Genomic DNA, 17,236 nt, shown 5'->3' on the forward strand with positions numbered 1-17,236 from the left:
TGTGGCTACAGGAGGCTGCAGACCAAGTGGACACTGGAGACCAGGGGACAAGAAAGCAGGTCTGGCCAGGCTACTGCAGGTTAAGCTTCAGCAAAGCCCTCTAGGATGATGGCACCAAACCCCTACTGTCTACTACAGGAACGCCAGCCCCTGGAAGTCAGGGACCTGGCTTGCTGAATTATCACGATGGGGTCATATCTGCAGATTAACAAACATTTATGAAATGAGCAAATGTGTGAATAGATTTGGGGTACAGAAGAGAGGAGCATAGGGCCAAAGTCTCCAGTGATAGAGGGGGCATGACCCAGGGCTTCTGGGTGACAGCAATGGAAGAGGCAAAGAATGCCTGGCTGGAGAACATGAACCTCAGGAAGAGGGTCCCTGACCAAGGAGCAGGAATCATGGTTTGCAGAGAGGCCACTGATTCCCCCTGCCTGACCTGCAGTGGCTCTTCTCAGTGCCCTCTCAGCTACTTCTCACATACCTGGCTTTCTCCCACCCTCTTTGGCATGGATGACTCCACTGTAGCCCCCGAGACGGCTCCCATGCACCTCCTCAGGGGGCCGTTCTCCACTGTTCTGTCATGCACTCTGCAAGTTCCTCAACAGCACTTTTCTTTTTTTTAATTTTTAAATTTTATTTTTAGTCATAGATGGACACAATACCTTTATTTTATTTGTTTTTATTTAGTTTTTAAAATTTGGTGCCAGGGATCGAACCTAGTGCCTCATGCATGCTAGGCAAGCTCTCTACCACTGAGCCACAACCCGGCCCCCTCAACAGCACTTTTATGTGCATCTAATACATCATTATATTGAAAATATCAATACATTTCTCTTGAGCAGTATGGTAGCAGAATAAGCCTCCTCCTGCTGCCACCACCAAAGATATCTACACCCTATTTCCTAGAAAACATGATTACATCAACTCACATGGTAAAAGGCACACTGCAGATGTGATTAACTTAAGGATCTTAAGATTGGGAGATACTCTTACTCTTGAATTGTCCAGACAGCCCCAATGAATCACAAGGGTGCTTATCAGTAGAAGAAGAAAGTCAGAATCAGGGGGAGAGGGGGAATTTATTTGAAGATGTTACTCTGCTGGCTTTGAAGATGGAAGAAGGAGGCCATGACCAAAGAATGTGGGTGTCTTCTAAAAGCCGGTAAAGGCAAAGAAAGGGATTCCCTCTAAAGCCTCCAGAAGGATCCAGACCCCCCTGCCAACCTGTTTTTAGCACTGTGAGATCTATTTTGGACTTCTGATCTCCAGAATACATTTAATGTGTTTTAAGCCAGTAAATTTGTGATAAATTTTGCAGTAGCCATAAGAAACAAATACAGGGCATCATCTGAAATGATGCAAATTCAAAAACTTTTAAAAAATCATTAAGACTTGAAAATTTCATTGGGGTAATCTGTGGTAATAACCAACATGAACAAATGAGATGTTGTCACAAGCCAGTATCCAGGACTCTGACTTGGGTTCTGTGTGGGTGCTAAAAACTCTCATCCACTGTGGTTTATGTTTGAGTTTTCAAGTTTTCCCAGCTGTTCATAGTTTCCTCAATTAATACATTTATAGCCCCAGTTAGCTCCTCCATAGTGATTACCAATACAAACCTTTGGAACAATACCACCAAAACAGAAAACAAAAGCAAAAAGACTTGAAAGTTTCAAAGCCAGTGGACTAAGTGAATTATAGTTGCATCCACTTAGCTGGGAGAGAGAAAAACTGCTGCCTCTTAAGGTTAGTCTTGATTGAACAGTTGTATATTAAATAATGTCTCTGGGACAGATCCATTAAATAAAATATGAAGCCCAGTGTTTATTGTTTACCTGTTTACTATCAACACCTTTGCCTTTGAAGAACAGGGATGGAGCTGGCATAGGAGGGGCTCAACAAACCCCTGTGGAATGTCCATGGATGCACGAATTCTAATGGGAAGGAGAGGAGGAGGACGTGTCCTAGAAGGCCTGGGGTTTTCCTGAAGAGGCTACGGAGGGCCTCAGGAGCTGGGCTGGCAGGGCAGTTCTGAGGGCTGGCACGGGGTGGGGCTGGAACCTGGCTCTGCATCTAGCCAAATGCATGCTCTTTAGCAACCCACTCCTCTCTAATCCATAAAACAGGGAGACTATTCCCCCTCCTAAACTTTCTCTTTAGTTGCAGGAACTGCAGCTGAATCCAATTGCTGTATGATAGACCAGGGAGGTAAATGTGAGGCCAGGCCAGAGAGTAATGGAAGTGGGGAGTGTGGGCCTGAAGTTGATGTCAGCTGGGATTCTGGTCAGTGCTGACAGGTCTCCTAGATTTGTGGGTAAATTTTCCATTTTTTGGGGGGGGGGGTACTGGGGATTGAGCCCAGTAAGTTACATCTCCAGCCCTTTTAATTTTTTATTTTGAGACAGGGTCTTGCTAAGTTGCTGAGGGTCTAAGATGCTAAGGCTGAACTTGAACTTGTGATCCCACTGTCTCAGCCTCCTGAGTCACTGCTGTTACAGTTGTGTGCCACTGTGCCTGGATGAATTTGCCTGGACATTGAGTGTTGGCATCTAATTCCACATTTTTTAAAACTGTGGACTAGAGACCATGAGTTCTCAGTGAATGCCCCCCTGACATGGGGCTTCCTGGAGCTTGTCCAAGGGGAAAAATAAGTTCTCTCCAGGATGCTAGGTCACTTTGGGACTTCAAGGACTCTAAGTCTCTATGATAACCAGGGCAATGTGTGTGACAGCAGATGATGTTTCTCCTGTTGTGACCAAAACTCCTCCTGTCAGCACAGGCTGTCAGGCTCACAGGGTGCTTTTCCTTGACTGCCTCACTGAATCCTCACAGACCTCAGACATAAGCCTTTTTATTCTCAGTTTTCAGATGAGGAGACTGAGGCATGGAGAAAGGATGGGGCCTACCCAAGGTTATATGGCTAGTAGGCAGTCATGCTGGGGCTCAGTGTCTGACCCCATTTCCTGCCACATAGCTGGAGGTGGAGATCACCCAGAGGACTGCAGCAGCCTCCTACACCTTCCAGAACTCAGATGACCCCTAGTCCCTGCCGGGCAGATAGAAAGCATCTTACCAGACTCCGCTGACACAGCGTGTGGACAGCGCCCGCGGCATGATCTCCGAGCCCTGCTGCATGAACCCCCCCACTGGGAACCAGAGGCTGTTGCCCAGCGTGTATTGGTTCTCCAGGATGTGGGGACGTGCCCGCAGGCATGGGTGCGGATTGTACCACTCGTAGGGGCTCAGCCTGTGGAGAGACATACGCAGGTGCATGGGTCCAGGTGCAGGGGAAAAGGGTAGAAGTCGGGGGACATGGAGCCACTGTGGTCAGAGGAGCAGAGATGGGAAATTGGGAGGGAAAGAGAAAGATGGATGGAGACATACGTGCAGAGGAAAGGTAGAGAGAAAGGGAGGCAGAGACACAGAGACAGAGAGACAGAGACATGGAGAGACACCTCTTCAGGGAGGAGGCAAGGAGATGGCCCAGATAGAGATCCACAGAGCAAAAGGCAGAGCCATAAGGGGAAAGGGCTCATGCCTTGTCCCTGCCCTCCCTCCTAGGCAGCAGAGAGTGCACTCACCTGGCAGCCAGGAACAGGACACAGCTGACAGCCAGGTAGGCAAGAAGCATGAAGAGCCACACGGCAGGGGAGAAGGGGTCCAGGAAGGAGAAGTAGCCAGGCTTGCGGCCCTGTGGGGAGTGAAATCTGGAGCTGCTCCTGACCTGGACTGTATATTCACCCCCGGTCCCTGTCAGGCGCCAGGAGTCTGATGGGCCCATCTGTGGTCCAGTGGGAGTCCTGTTCCCACTTGCAGGCCCTGCCCCTATCCCCTGGGTCAGGCTGCAGTCCACTGGGAGCTTACCATGTGCACTCGGTAGAGGATGCTGATCCCCAGGGTCATGAAGGGTTTGGAGAAGTCGATGACCTTCTCCCGCTCGGCAGTGATGGTGAATGCAGCCACAGCCAGGTCTGCCTTCTGCTGGAGGGGAAGCAGGATAGGGCAGAGGGGGAGGAAAGGAAGACAGAGATGGGCAGTTAGAGAGAAACCTGTGCCACTGAGGGGGCAAAGGAGAGAGAGGAAGGGATCACAAGGGCCGAGAGCCTGAACTGGCTCTGGGTGTCCACCTTGGACCATCATCAGCCACAGCTCCTACTGGCTTTACGCCTCCTCCTGCCCTGGTCTTGCCCAGCTGCTCAATCCCAGTCATTGCCCTGTCCCTTCCCCTACCAAGTATCATCAGGGACCTGCTTTATAGAACTCACCACTCACCTCTGTCCCCTACTAACCCAAAGACACGCAGACAGCCTGAGACTGGCCTTAAGATAACTGGTCACCAGCTTGCTCCAGGACCCTCTTCAGGCCTTGGTTTCACCTCTTCTGCATTAATCATTAGCACTGGGTGATGTTTATTAAGTGCCAGGCTCCGTGCTGGATAGCAAGTCATACAGATGATCTTGTACGCTCCTTCCAACAGCTCCCTGGGCCAATCCCAGCCCCGTTTTTTAGATGGGGAAACCAAGTCTGAAGCAAAGGCACTAGTGAGTAAAAGATGCTGCTGGGGACTGCAAACTGGGGATGTGACCTCTATTCTCTTGCCCCTAGAAGACATTAGTGACCCAGATGTGTGCCTGAAGCCTCCCCAGACATATAGGAACAGTGTCTGGCTCAGTTGAAATGACCTCAGGGGAGGCTGTGTGGGGCCCCAAGTGGAGGGTGCTGGGGTCCAGGTCTTAAGCAGTGAAGGGAGGGACAGAGAGCAGGGTGTGGGTTGGACCTGCTGGTGTATCTGGAACCCCTTTTAGAACATGTTGGCTGATCCAAAAGGCCATTTCACTCTGGCTTAAGGGGACAGTAGCTCGTCTTTAGCCAAGGGCTGGACACAAGACCTAAAGAAATCCCTGCACAGAGGAGCACTACACAGTCACTTCTGCACTATCTCACCCACACATGCCAATACACAGGCGGAAGAAGCAACATGCAGGGATAGTCCCTAATGGCCCAGCACATGCCCTCATATACACATAGCATTTGCATTCACCTGTACATGATGGAGCAGGTGAGGTGAACATGGGGAGGTGGGAGCCCTGGCTATGCCCAGCTTTCTGCATGATCTCAGGCAACCTTCACATCTCTGGGCCTCAATTTGCTCATCTGTAAACAGGGTGTCAGGCACCATGTCCTCCACAGATCCCCAGTCCCAGGATGGAGACCAGGGCCCCAGGATGCCCCTTTTAGCAACCTGACTCCATCCCTTGGGCCTCAACTGGGTCTCAGCCTCAGGGGCCAGGGACGGAGGGGCCTGAAACCTAAATTCAAAAACTGAGTTTCCCCTGAGGCTGAAATGAATGAGCCAAGGTCCTGAAGGGGCTGAACAGGGTACAGGAGGGAACCCAGGCCTGGACATAACCTGGGATGGGGAGAGAGGACACAGTCCCCAGAAGGGTACAGCCAGTGTAGACAACCCAGGCCTAACCCCATCTGCAGTCAGGGAGAGGCCACAGCCAGAAACAGAACCCACAGCCACGAGATGACACAGGAATCAAAGCACAACCCTGGATGGCAGTGAGACAGCCCAGGCCCAGGACCTAACCCAGAGGCAGGAATAGGTGGCAGGGATCAAACACAAGCCCAGATCACCGAAAGCACTACAAGGTAGAGGGGCACAAGCTAAAAACCAAACCTAAAAGTAGGGAGAATGCAAATGTGCCAAGTGAAATCCAGGGCCAGGGCCAGAGGAGAGTCCAAAGACAATGCCCCAAGATCAGGGAGAGCAGACACGGACCCGAAAGATGAATCAGAGCTGAGGTGGCACAGGTCAAACAGCGGGCTTAAGGCAACAAGCGATGGCACTCTGGTACCTGCCTGATATAGCTTAAGCACTGAGTCAGCTCAGCCCCAAGGCATAACAGAAGCCCGGTGTGTGGCAGAGACCCAAACCCCATCTGATTCTGGCAACATCTATGGGGCTTCCTGGGTGTTGAGAATGCGGAGCATTTACCTCCTTTCCTGTATGCTGGTCACATTTATGACTAAGATGTGAACTGTTGTGGGAACAGTCCAGCTAGCACAGGAATCCTATTCATATTGTGCACCCAGTGGCCACCCATGGTGGCCCAGTCCCCATTTCAGAGAAGAGGAAGCAGTGGCCTTTCAGATGGGTTCGAGGGGCCCTGGCTATCCCCAGTTCCTCAGGAAGCCTGCAGGCCTCCCCTGCTTCTTTCTCCCTGTCCCTTGAAGGCTCACCAACCTCCTCATCAGCTGGCCTGCTGCTTCTTTCTAGTAACAAGGGCAGTGGCACTGCTCCTGAAACACTCTTAGATCTATTCACCTCTCTTCACCTACACCACTCATAGATGCCCCTTCTACCACTGATAGACCCTGGATGAATTCCTCACATATAAGTCAAAGGGATGGTCTCCTGTTAAAACCAAGCATGGCCTCCCACAGCACCTAGGACGAACCCTTTCATGGTCCAGAGGCCCTCTGCAGTCTGCCTTGCTAGCTTCTCATGCCCTTTCTCCCTTACCCACTCCTCCAGTCACAATGGCCTGCTTTTTGCTCTTCAACTTAGCAGGCTCACTCCCGACCTCAGGACCTTTGTACTTGCTCTTCCTCAATCACTGGAGGCTTACAATATACCTCACTGCTTAAGCCTACCCCAAAGCAGCCTCCAGACCCTACTCACCCCCATCCCAAGGCCCTCTTATTCACATTATCCTTCTAAGTGCTTCTAAGTACACATTAGCTCTCACAGGGCCACTGTTCCAGGGTTTCCTTGGAGTGGCTTGTTTGGTCCCCCAGAGAAACCTATAAAATGAGAGACCACATTCCCACCATACTACATGTGAAGAAACTGAGACACAGAGAGGGTAGGTGTCTTGACCTAGCTGCCCCCAGATTTGGAATCACTCCCTTGCTGAGGAGACTTCCTCTCTGTTGCCCACATCCTTCCATGGCTGGGGGCATCTGAGATCAAGTGCAGGTATGACCCTTCCTTGGCTCTCAGGGAGCTCAAGAAATGAATGAGCCCTTGAACCTCCAAGGAACATTAGCAACCTCAACATCTACCTTCTCCCGAAGACTGATCTGAATCCCATCTTCCCTGAAACCATCGCATTTGAAATCTAGGGGTCATCCTGTACATGTCTGTCTCTCTTGCCCTCACTGTAGACACTTTTTTTCCCCCTGCTTGGGATTGAACCTGGGCCTTGCACAGGCTAAGTGCTTTACCACTGAGCTAAATCCCCAGTCCCTGCAGCCTCTTTTGAACCCTCCTGATTTTGCCCCCAAACACCTGCAGAGCTGAGTCACTCATCTCTGCCTCCACTGACTACCCCAGCCCAGGCCTCCACCTATGACTGGAAAGCTCATCTCCATCTCCCAGGCCACTCAGCTGGCAGCCCAAGGGACTCCAATATGCTACAATCTGTTCACACCACTCCCCTGCTTAAATACCTCAATGCCGCTCATCCTTCTTCAACTATCAGCCCCAATTCTCACCTGTTCCTCCATGAGGCCCTGCTCCATCTGGCTCCTGAAACCTTGCCTGCCTCACCCCCTGACATCTTGGTCTCCAGCCCAAGTTGCATCTCCAGCTCCAGTTGCATCACAACTGCTGTGCCCTTTGCATTTGTTCATTCATTCTCTCATTTACCTGCTCAACATATCTTTGCTGGACGCGCTCTACTGGCCAAGCACAATACTAGCTTTGGGAGTATTGTGAATACAAACACACAAAGTGACAAGTGCAACGAAGTAAAATAAAGCAGGGCAACAGAGACCCATGGAAGACAGTGCTTTGGATAACTCTCTGCTGTGGGGTCTCATTTGAGACCCATCTTGAAGGAAGCACAAGGGCAAGATAGGAGAAGACCTGGCGAGCAAGTTCCAGGCTGTGGGACAGTGGGTGGTTTTTGAGGTGGGAAGTGGCTTGCAGTGATCAGGGAGGCTGTGGGAGAACAGGAGGGATGGGAAGTGTGGCATGGAGGGAACACAGCCCTGCAGGACCTGTGAGACATGGTGAGGGGTCAGGCTCTGCTCCAAGGGCAACATAGGATGTCATGCCAGAATGATATGGACAATCTGGGAGCAGACTGCAGGCACCAGAGTGGATGCAGGGACCAGGGAGCTGACTAAAAATGCCCAGGGAGATGGTGGAGCAGGACTGAGGGTCAGCAGTGGTAGTGGAAAGTGGTGGTCGGATTTGCGTTTTGATCTGAAGGTAGGACTAAAGGATCCTCAAATGCTGTGAATTCCTTCTAGGCTCCTGTCAAAGCCTATTGGACCCCCTCTTACCTTCTCCTCACCCTCATTTCCCAGCAGAAATACCTCTTTCTTAGAGAAATCTTCCCATCTTAACATGCACCCCCACACTTTTCTCCAATGGGACCCTGAAAGTTATCTCTAGAATGAAATTAGAATGAATTCAAATTAGGAATTACAAGGGGGATCATCTAAGTGCCCAATCAAAGCACTTGTGATTCTCCCTCAGCTCCAAATATAGAGGCTATGTGCAACCTATATTCCTGCCTTGAAGGCTCTGCCCACAGGGGGGCACTAGAGGGAGGCTGCCGAGTTGCAGGGGGAGAGAGCTTGCTCCTTCCTGTGGCTGTTCTCTTCCTCCCAGCCTGCGTGGGCACCCCTTGGCAGCAGTGGTTCCTTTCCACGATAGCAGATGAAGCCAGTTTACAGCTTCCCAACACTTGCAGAGCCAGCCCTCTCAGAAACACCAGCAGCAGCAGCGAAAGCTCCTCCTGTGTGGCCACTTCCTGCAGGACACTAAGAGCAAAGGTGGGCAAATCATGGACCCCAGGCCAAGGCCAGCTCATTTACCTAGTTTTGTAAATAAAGTTTTATTGGAATACAGTCTGCCTGCTGGTTTACATGTTGTCAAACTGGTTTCCACATAACAGAAGGGCTGAGTGGTTATGGCAGAATAGACGGAAAGTCAGAATACTTACTCCCTGGCCCTTTACAGGAGAACGAGTCAAACCTCCTGACTTGGAATTTTCATGCTCACATTTACCTAGTGAACAACTTTATACCTAGAACAAAATTCTCTTCTTCATTCAAATATCTGTGTGGCTTATCTCCTGGTAGGATCTGACTTGACCCAGAACTGACACACCCAGGTCTTGAAGAGGCCACACAGTCACTCACAGGCATGGGAAAGTGTTGGGTTATTAGCAGGGCCTAGAAAAGAAGCCAGAAGTAGTTTCTCAAAAGAGAACAGCTACTGCACAGGGCTTGAGTTTGTTCCATGAATTAATTCCTGTTGACACCAGTGCGGCCCCATATAGCATCCCATTTGCCAGCAGCTCTCTGTAGATCTGTGGATCTGCTGGGCCATCAGCTGCCAACTTAGACTTGCTTACAGAGCTGGTGTGTACTCCAGACCACACTAGAAATGACAAGTTATATGGTTTGTTTGGAAAGTAAGTGAATGGAAATTATACAATCTAATGTGATTATAAGTTGTCCCCAAATCCAAAAAATGTCACATATCAAGCAAATAGGGTTCTCTCCTCAGGACTAATGAGTCTTGGCTCTGAGTGGTCTTCTGGTAGGTTCCTAAGTTTTCATCTTTTCAATCTCTTCCCCTTGTCACCTCAGCCCAAGGGTGATAGCTGCTACCTGTAGTTGCTGCCTGAGTGACCCTTTGATTTTCTTTTTATCTTTTCAATTAGCTCGTCAATAACTTTACATTTAGTTAACAATCCTTTATATTCAATTCTCTCTGTTCAAAAAACTGATGGGATTTTAGTCAACTAACTGGTGCTATCTTCATCTCCAGACTGGACCTGACAGACATCAGCAGGGGATTTATGGCCAACCTCATTTACAAAACTATCTCCTGCTCCTCAGATCAGATCAGCATCATGTTGTCAACATGTGGATCAGCATGATGCTGTGGGAACCCTTGAGATTGAGTTCTCTGCCCCTTTTATCATGGCAGAAAGTGGGAGAGTTGATGTTGCCCTGAGGCAAGGCTGTGAAGATGCACACTCTTAGCTTCTGGTGGTCCTTGGAAATTGATAGAGGAAAAAGCGTTTGCTGGGTCAGTAGCTCACACCAGCTGCCAAGGGCTGTGTTGATTTCCTCCAGTAAAGATACTTCATTTGGGACAACGACTGCAATTGGAGTCATCGCCTGATTACAGTGAAAATAATCCAGTCATTCTCCAAGATCCATCTGCCTTCTGCACAGGCCAAATGGGCCAGCGGAATGAGGGTGGTATCACTACCCCTGCTTCTTTAAGCTGTTAATGGTGGAACTAATCTCTGCAATTTCCCCTAAGGATGTAAAATTGCTTTTGAATTACTATCCTGAGAAAGATGGGGAGTTCTAGGGGCTTCCACTTGGTTCTTTCTACCATAATGGCCCTGGCTCCACAGGTCAGTGCCTCTGTGTGGGATGCTGATGGCTGCTACGTATGTCTATTTATTATACAGCCAGGAACTAGGAAAACACAAGGTGGGTCCATAGCCCTATGAAGACCCATTCTAAGTTGAACATGGGCCCAGATTCCATCTTTTACCTGACCATATAAGCCCCATTGTGGTCCACTAAAGCAGGAATAATTAAAACAATTTGCCACCTTCAAAAATGACAGAGGGTTTCTATTGCTAAAAACTAATCAAAACACTCAGTGCTGAGGAGGGCTGAGGCAGGAGGGTCATGAGTTCAAGGCCAGCCTTGAACTTAGTGTGAGACCCTGTCTCAGAATAAAAAATAACATGTACAACCAGAAGAATGAGAAGCTATACTCCATTTATGTATGATGTGTCAAAATGCATTCTACTATCATGTATAACTAATTAGAACAAATTTTTTAAAATGTAATATTCAAAAATAAAATAAATAAAAATAAAATATGTTGGGGGTGTATCTCAGTGGTTAGAGTGCTCCTGGGTTCAATCACCAGTATCACAATAAAACAAACAAAACAAAGCCCTAAAACAAAAAGCACTCAATTCTGAGAAGAAGCCTGTATAGAAACTGGTGTAGTCTTTCTGGAAAGCTATTCAACTATATATAACAAAGGCCATAGAAAGGGTCTTCCTCTTTTGTCCAGTCATTCTGTGCAAAAATCAATCTTCAGTAAATAAGCTGGGTGCAGTGGCACATGCCTATAGTCCCAGCTACTTAAGAGACTGAGGCAAGAGGATCACTTGTGTCCAGGAGTTCAAGGCCAACCTGAACAACATAAGAAGACCCTGTCTCAAAAAGAAGAGAAGACTGAAAAAGAATAGGAAAGGAGAGGAGAGGGAAAGAAAAGAAAAAAAAGCTGCTATTCAGGCAAAGCTTTTATGCAGAAAGATGTTTGTTTATAGTTGTTTATAACAGTACAAATAAAAATGCTTGAAAATAACTAAATATAAAAAATGGTTAGATAAATAACAGTACATCCATGTGGGGATTAATACTCAGTCATGTAACATTCTGTTTTGGTTAAAACAATCAGATATTAGGCTGGGGTTGTGGCTCAGTGGTACAGCACTTGCCTTGTACAGGCGAGGCCCTGGGTTCAAACCTCAATATCACATAAAAATAAATAAATAAAATAAAGTTATTGTGTCCAACTACAACTAAAAAATAAATATTAAAAAATCAGATATTATTTTTAGCTTTTCAGATTGGCAAAGTTTTTTTTTTTTGAAGATTGATAATATCCACTGTTGGCAAGAATGTGGGAAATTTCACATTCTCATGCACTTTTGGTGGGAATATACATTGGTAAAACCTTTTTCAATAGCCACTTAGCAATATATACTTTTAAAAATTTCATACCCTTTGACCCAGAATTTTCACTTCTTAAAATGTATAACCCAGGAACACTCCTGCAAATTCACAGGCCAAGTCTACAGGGGCATTGTCTGTGCTAGCAAAACAGGAAATGACCCGATATCCATCAATAGGGGATGAGTTCGTTAATTCATGCTCCAGACACACAATGGAACCCATACATCTCCCCTTCAATTTCAGACAAGCATCTTGAAGAATCCATGTCCAGACATAACACTTGCTTCTCAACCCAACCACCCCATGGTGGAAACTGGCCAAACTCTCCAGTCACCTCTGATTCCACTTGTACACATTCAATCTGGTAGCATCGCTGCCACAATTGCCTCTCATGCCCAAGTCAATGTCTTCTCTGGCCCACACCTTTTCTGATCCAATAGCTTCCTACATGAACCATCTGCTTCTACTCTTGCCCCACTATGGCTATTTCTCAAGAGAATAGCCAGAGTGATCACTTTTAAGAAATTTTAAAAATTAGATCTAGATGGCATATCCATGCAATGGAATATTATTCAGCTATAATGAGGAATGTAGTGCTGAGAACTGTTACAATGTGGATGAACTTTGAAAACACCATGCTAAGTGATGCTAAGTGAAAGAAGCCAGGAATAACAGGCTGGATTATTCCATTTACATGAAATATCTATAATAAGTAAATCCATGGAGACAGAAGATTGGTGGTTTCCAGGGGTGGGAGAGGGAAGGGGGAATGGGAAGTGACTACTTAGTAAGTACAAGGTTTTCTTTGGGGGTTATGAAAATGTTTTGGAATTACATACAGGCGGTGATTACATAACACTGTGAATGTACTATATGCTACTGATATGTATCTTTTAAATAGTTAATTTTATGAATTTCACTTCAATAAAAAGGAGAAAAAAAATCACAGTACATCTCCCACTTAAACCATACAATAGGGAGCTGAGTTGTGGCTCAGTGGTACAGCACTTGCCTGGCATGTGGGTTCGATTCTCAGTACCACATATAAAGAAACAAACAAATAAATAAATAAAGGTTCATCAATAACTAATAAAAATTTTTAAAAATTCTTTAAAAAAACTCCATACAATGGCTTTGTAACACAATAAAAATAACATCCCAAATCCTTACCTGTGCCTTCCAGACCCTACAGCCCTTGATCTGAGCCTTCTCTTGGACCTCACTGCCCCATGGCCTCCCTCGCTCCCTCCCCTCAGCCCTTCTAGCCCCATCACCGTTTCCTGGACCCAGGAAAGCTCAGTTTGACCTCCAGGTTTTGTACTCGACCTGGAAAATATTGTTCCCCCAGACCTACCAATCCGTTAGCAAGTATTTACTGAGTACCTGCTGGGTGTTTGACAGTTCTAAGAGCTGGGCATACAGAAGTGGGACACAGAGACAAAGTCCCTGTCCTTGTTACCCACTTCCTAACAGGTCTTCTCAGGGCTGATTTCCTCATCTCACTCAGGCTTTTTTCCCAAACTCCACCTAACCACCCAAAACATATCTATGCACCAAATACTTTTTATCCCTTACCCTATTTTATTTCTATTCACAATGCATTCACCATCTGGCATGACATTAATATATATGCTGTCAGCTTCCCCACTAAAACATTTGTTTCACAAGAGGCATCACAATACCTGATCTGAAATTATTCTACAGAGCATGATATTGCCATCAAAATAAACATGAAGATCAATGGAAAAGAACAGAAGACACAGAGACAAATCCACATACCTACAGCCATCTGATATTTGACAAAGGTGCCAAAAAAATTTTATATATATATATATATATTTTTTTTTTTTTTTTTGAGAAAAGATAGCCTAAAAATGGTGCTGGGAAAAGTGGACAGCGATATGTAGAAAAACAAAACTAGATCCCTATATCTCACCTTGCACAAAACTCAAATTGAAATGGATCAAAGACTTAGAAATTAGGCCAGAAACTTTACAATTTCTAGAAGAAAACACTGGGTTAACACTTCATCATAGAGGTACTGGTACTGACTTCTTTAACAAGACGCCCAAAGCACAAGAAATAAAACCAAGAATCAGCAAGTGGGACACCATCAAACTAAAAAGCTTCTGCACAACAAAGGAAACAATTAAGAGCGTGAAGAGAGGGCCGACAGAATGGGAGAAAATCTTGGCCAGCTACTCTTCTGATAGGAGATTAATATCCAGAATATACAAAGACCTCAAAAAAAGTAGTTGAGTGCCCCTAGGTTCAACCCCCAGTGCCTTGAAAAAAAAAAACAAAAACTGAAATCAGACATTAGATGGAGGGGTTAGAACAGCAGTTCTACAGTTCTCATAATGATCCTTCATGGCCCAGAGGTTGGCAGTCCTCCTACCAATGTGAGATCTGGGGCTCAGCAGATGCCAATAGATAAATAAATAAATAACCCAATCCATAAATGGGCAAAAGGATTTAAATTTTTTTCTCAAAAGAAGAAACACATATGGCTAATGAATAAACAAATATATGAGAAAAAGTTCAACATTTCTAGGAATCAGGGACATGAAAATAAAAACTACACTAAGATTCCATCTTGCTCCAATCCAATGGCAATGATCATGACTATGAACAACAACAAATACTGGTAAGGTTGTGATGAAAAAGTACTCGTGTACATTGTTGGTGGGATTGCAGACTAGTACAACTATTCTAGAAAGCAATATGGAGATTCCTCAAAAAACTAGGGATGGAACCACCATATGACCCAGTTATCCCACTCCTTGATATTTTCCCAAAATATCTAAAATCAGCATACTACAGCAATACAGTGATACAGCCAAATGTTTATAGCAGCACAATTCACAATAGCTAAACTATAGAATCAACCCAGATGCCCATCAGAAGATGAATGGATTAAGAGACTGTAGTATACATATATGATGAAGTTCTACTCAGTCATAAAAAAAAACTAAAATTATGGCATTTTCCGGTAAATGGATGGAAATGGAGAATATCATGCTTAGTGAAATAAGCCAAACTTCAGAAACTCAAAGGTTGAATGTTTTCTCTCATATGCAGAAGTTAGAGTAAAATAAAGGAAAGGGGAAGGGAAGGATAGGATAACATAAATAATCAATTAAATATAAATTAATAGATAAACAAAAGGTAGTCTAGTAGTGGAAAGAGAATGGGAGAGGGGAGGGAGGATGGTAAGGAAAAGGGAAGGATCATGAACTGAAATCGATTTCCAAGCATGCATGAGTTTGTTGGGCTGAACCCAATTACTATGAAGAACTATAAAGATCCAATAAAAAAAAAAATGAAACATTAGCTTCAGGGTAGGTAGGAAGTATATCTTCTCCATACACTGCTTCCTCTTAGTGGTTGGAACAGGGCCAGGTGCATAACAGGTGCTTAATAAATAAGTTAATCAATAAATGAATGGCTAAATGTATCTGCCTTTTTTTGGTTGCTTTTAAAAAATAAGGCAGATCCATGTAGAAAATTCACTCACAGCCTTTTGGTAAGCCCCTGTGTTCTCCTTTCCCCCTCTTCACTTTCCCCCCACCCACACTTGGAACTGAACCTAGGACCTCACACATGCTAGGCAAGCACTCTACTGCTAAGCTATATCCCTAGCCATCACCCGCCCTTTTAAAAGGCAGAAATATATGTACCAACAGAAAAAATGTCAAGCTATAAGTGAAAAAAAGCAAATTACAAAATAGTATGTGTAACAGGATACTTTTTTTCCCCTCCAGTACTGGGAACTGAAATCAGGGGTGATCTACCACTGAGCTGTATTTCCACCCCACCCCACCCTCAGCCTCATACGCTTTTTATTTTGAGACAAGGTCTCACTAAATGGACTAGGCTGGCCTTGAACTTTTGGTCTTTCTGCCTCAGCCTCCCAAGTCACTAGAATTATAGGTATGTGTCACTGTGCCTGGCTGGATACCATTTTTATAAAAAATAAAAGTTTAAAACTTTAAATACATGTATTAATGAGTTTATAGAAAATGAGTTACAAAAATATACTCACACTCATCACAGTGGTTATCTCCAAAATGTGATTTTGCATCACTTTGTATTACATATGTAATTAATGAACATAAAGAAACTGTTTTTAAATGGCTTGGAGCAACTTCTGAACTCAGGGCCTTGCACATGTAAGCATTCACTCTACACTGGTCTACTTCCTAGCCATACAACAACTTTTGATGGCATACAGAAGCACTTATAACTTTTTGATGTATATATACATTTTGTGTGAAATGGAATTATACTTACCATATATTGTTTTATAACCTGAAACACAATATGATATAAAATGGCTCAAAATCTATGCATAAAATGAGATAATTTTTAAAATCATAAAGCAGAGATATTCTGTATTGATATTCCTTTTCTCTCTGACCTATGATTTTCTCAACGCATAAAAATTTTGAAATTGGAAGACAATTGTGATATGGTATTTGAAAATGGCATCTAGGGGACTTTGTGCATCCCCAGGAGACAAGGTTTGATGAGGACTATAAGTAAGAAGGTTGAAATCAGCCAGGCGTGGTATGCACACCTGTAATACCAGCTACTTGGGAGGCTAATGGCAGAAGGATGGCAAGCTTGAAAGCCAGACTGGGCAATGTAGTGAGTCCCTGTCTCAAAATAAAAAATAAAAAAGGACTGAGGATTTAGCTCAGTAGTTGAGTGCCCCTAGGTTCAACCCCCAGTGCCTTAAAAAGAAAAAACTGAAATTAGACATTAGATGGAGGGGTTAGGAATAGCAGTTCTACAGTTCTCATAATGATCCTTCATGGCCCAGAGGTTGGCTGTCCTCCTACCAATGTGAGATCTGGGGCTCAGCAGCAAAGGGACTTGTCCCCAACTCACAGTGCTATAGCAGGTGTCTGTCCCCAGGCCCATGCCTTTTCAAAACCCCCAGCAGATACTTGAAAATCCAGGAATAATATAGAAATTCACTGTTGCTGATCAAGCACTCCTGTCCAGGCTCTTGTCCGGCTTTGACTTGTATTCACTCCTTGACTCACCCAGCAAGGGACTGGTATTAGCCGTATTTAACTCCCCCATACTTAGTGAGGTAATATGAGCCCCATTTCAGGAAGGGAAAGTGAAGTTCTGGACATAAAGCAGCCTGGCAGGGATTTTGTGGGACTTCAGGGAATCTGGGGCTGGTGGTCCAGCTCCAAATTGGTGTGCTGGTATCCTGGATGCCATGGTGGCTCCTCAACCCTCACTCATTGTCAGAGCAGTCACTGCTCTAGCTACCCAGGGTGTTGTTGGCTGATGGCTCTCAGCTCTGACAATAGGAGACAGGACAGCCCTTCACCCAAGGTGACCCACCCGAGGACACTCCATGTCCAATGGCATCTGTGGGGGACATAAAGACTTGGTCCATTATCTTAGGAGGGATGTCCTTGATGGCCATCCCAACTCTGGAGCTGTCCATGGTGGAGGACTATAGGAC

At 45.6% G+C, this 17,236-nt stretch overlaps 1 protein-coding gene across 1 annotated transcript in view; it reads right to left on the minus strand.

Annotated features, from left to right (window-relative positions):
- Positions 1–17,236, minus strand: part of Grik5 (glutamate ionotropic receptor kainate type subunit 5) — a 58,064-nt gene that overhangs the window by 14,185 nt on the left and 26,643 nt on the right. Inside the window, exons 13-15 of the mRNA XM_077792850.1 lie at positions 3,868–3,984; positions 3,585–3,694; positions 3,077–3,250 (exon numbers count right to left, since the gene is read on the minus strand). Of these exons, the coding sequence (XP_077648976.1) occupies positions 3,077–3,250; positions 3,585–3,694; positions 3,868–3,984 (401 nt within the window). The remainder of the gene's footprint in view (positions 1–3,076; positions 3,251–3,584; positions 3,695–3,867; positions 3,985–17,236) is intronic.

This window comes from Urocitellus parryii, chromosome 15 (genome assembly GCF_045843805.1).
Source record: "Urocitellus parryii isolate mUroPar1 chromosome 15, mUroPar1.hap1, whole genome shotgun sequence".
Classification (NCBI taxonomy): Eukaryota; Metazoa; Chordata; class Mammalia; order Rodentia; family Sciuridae; genus Urocitellus; species Urocitellus parryii.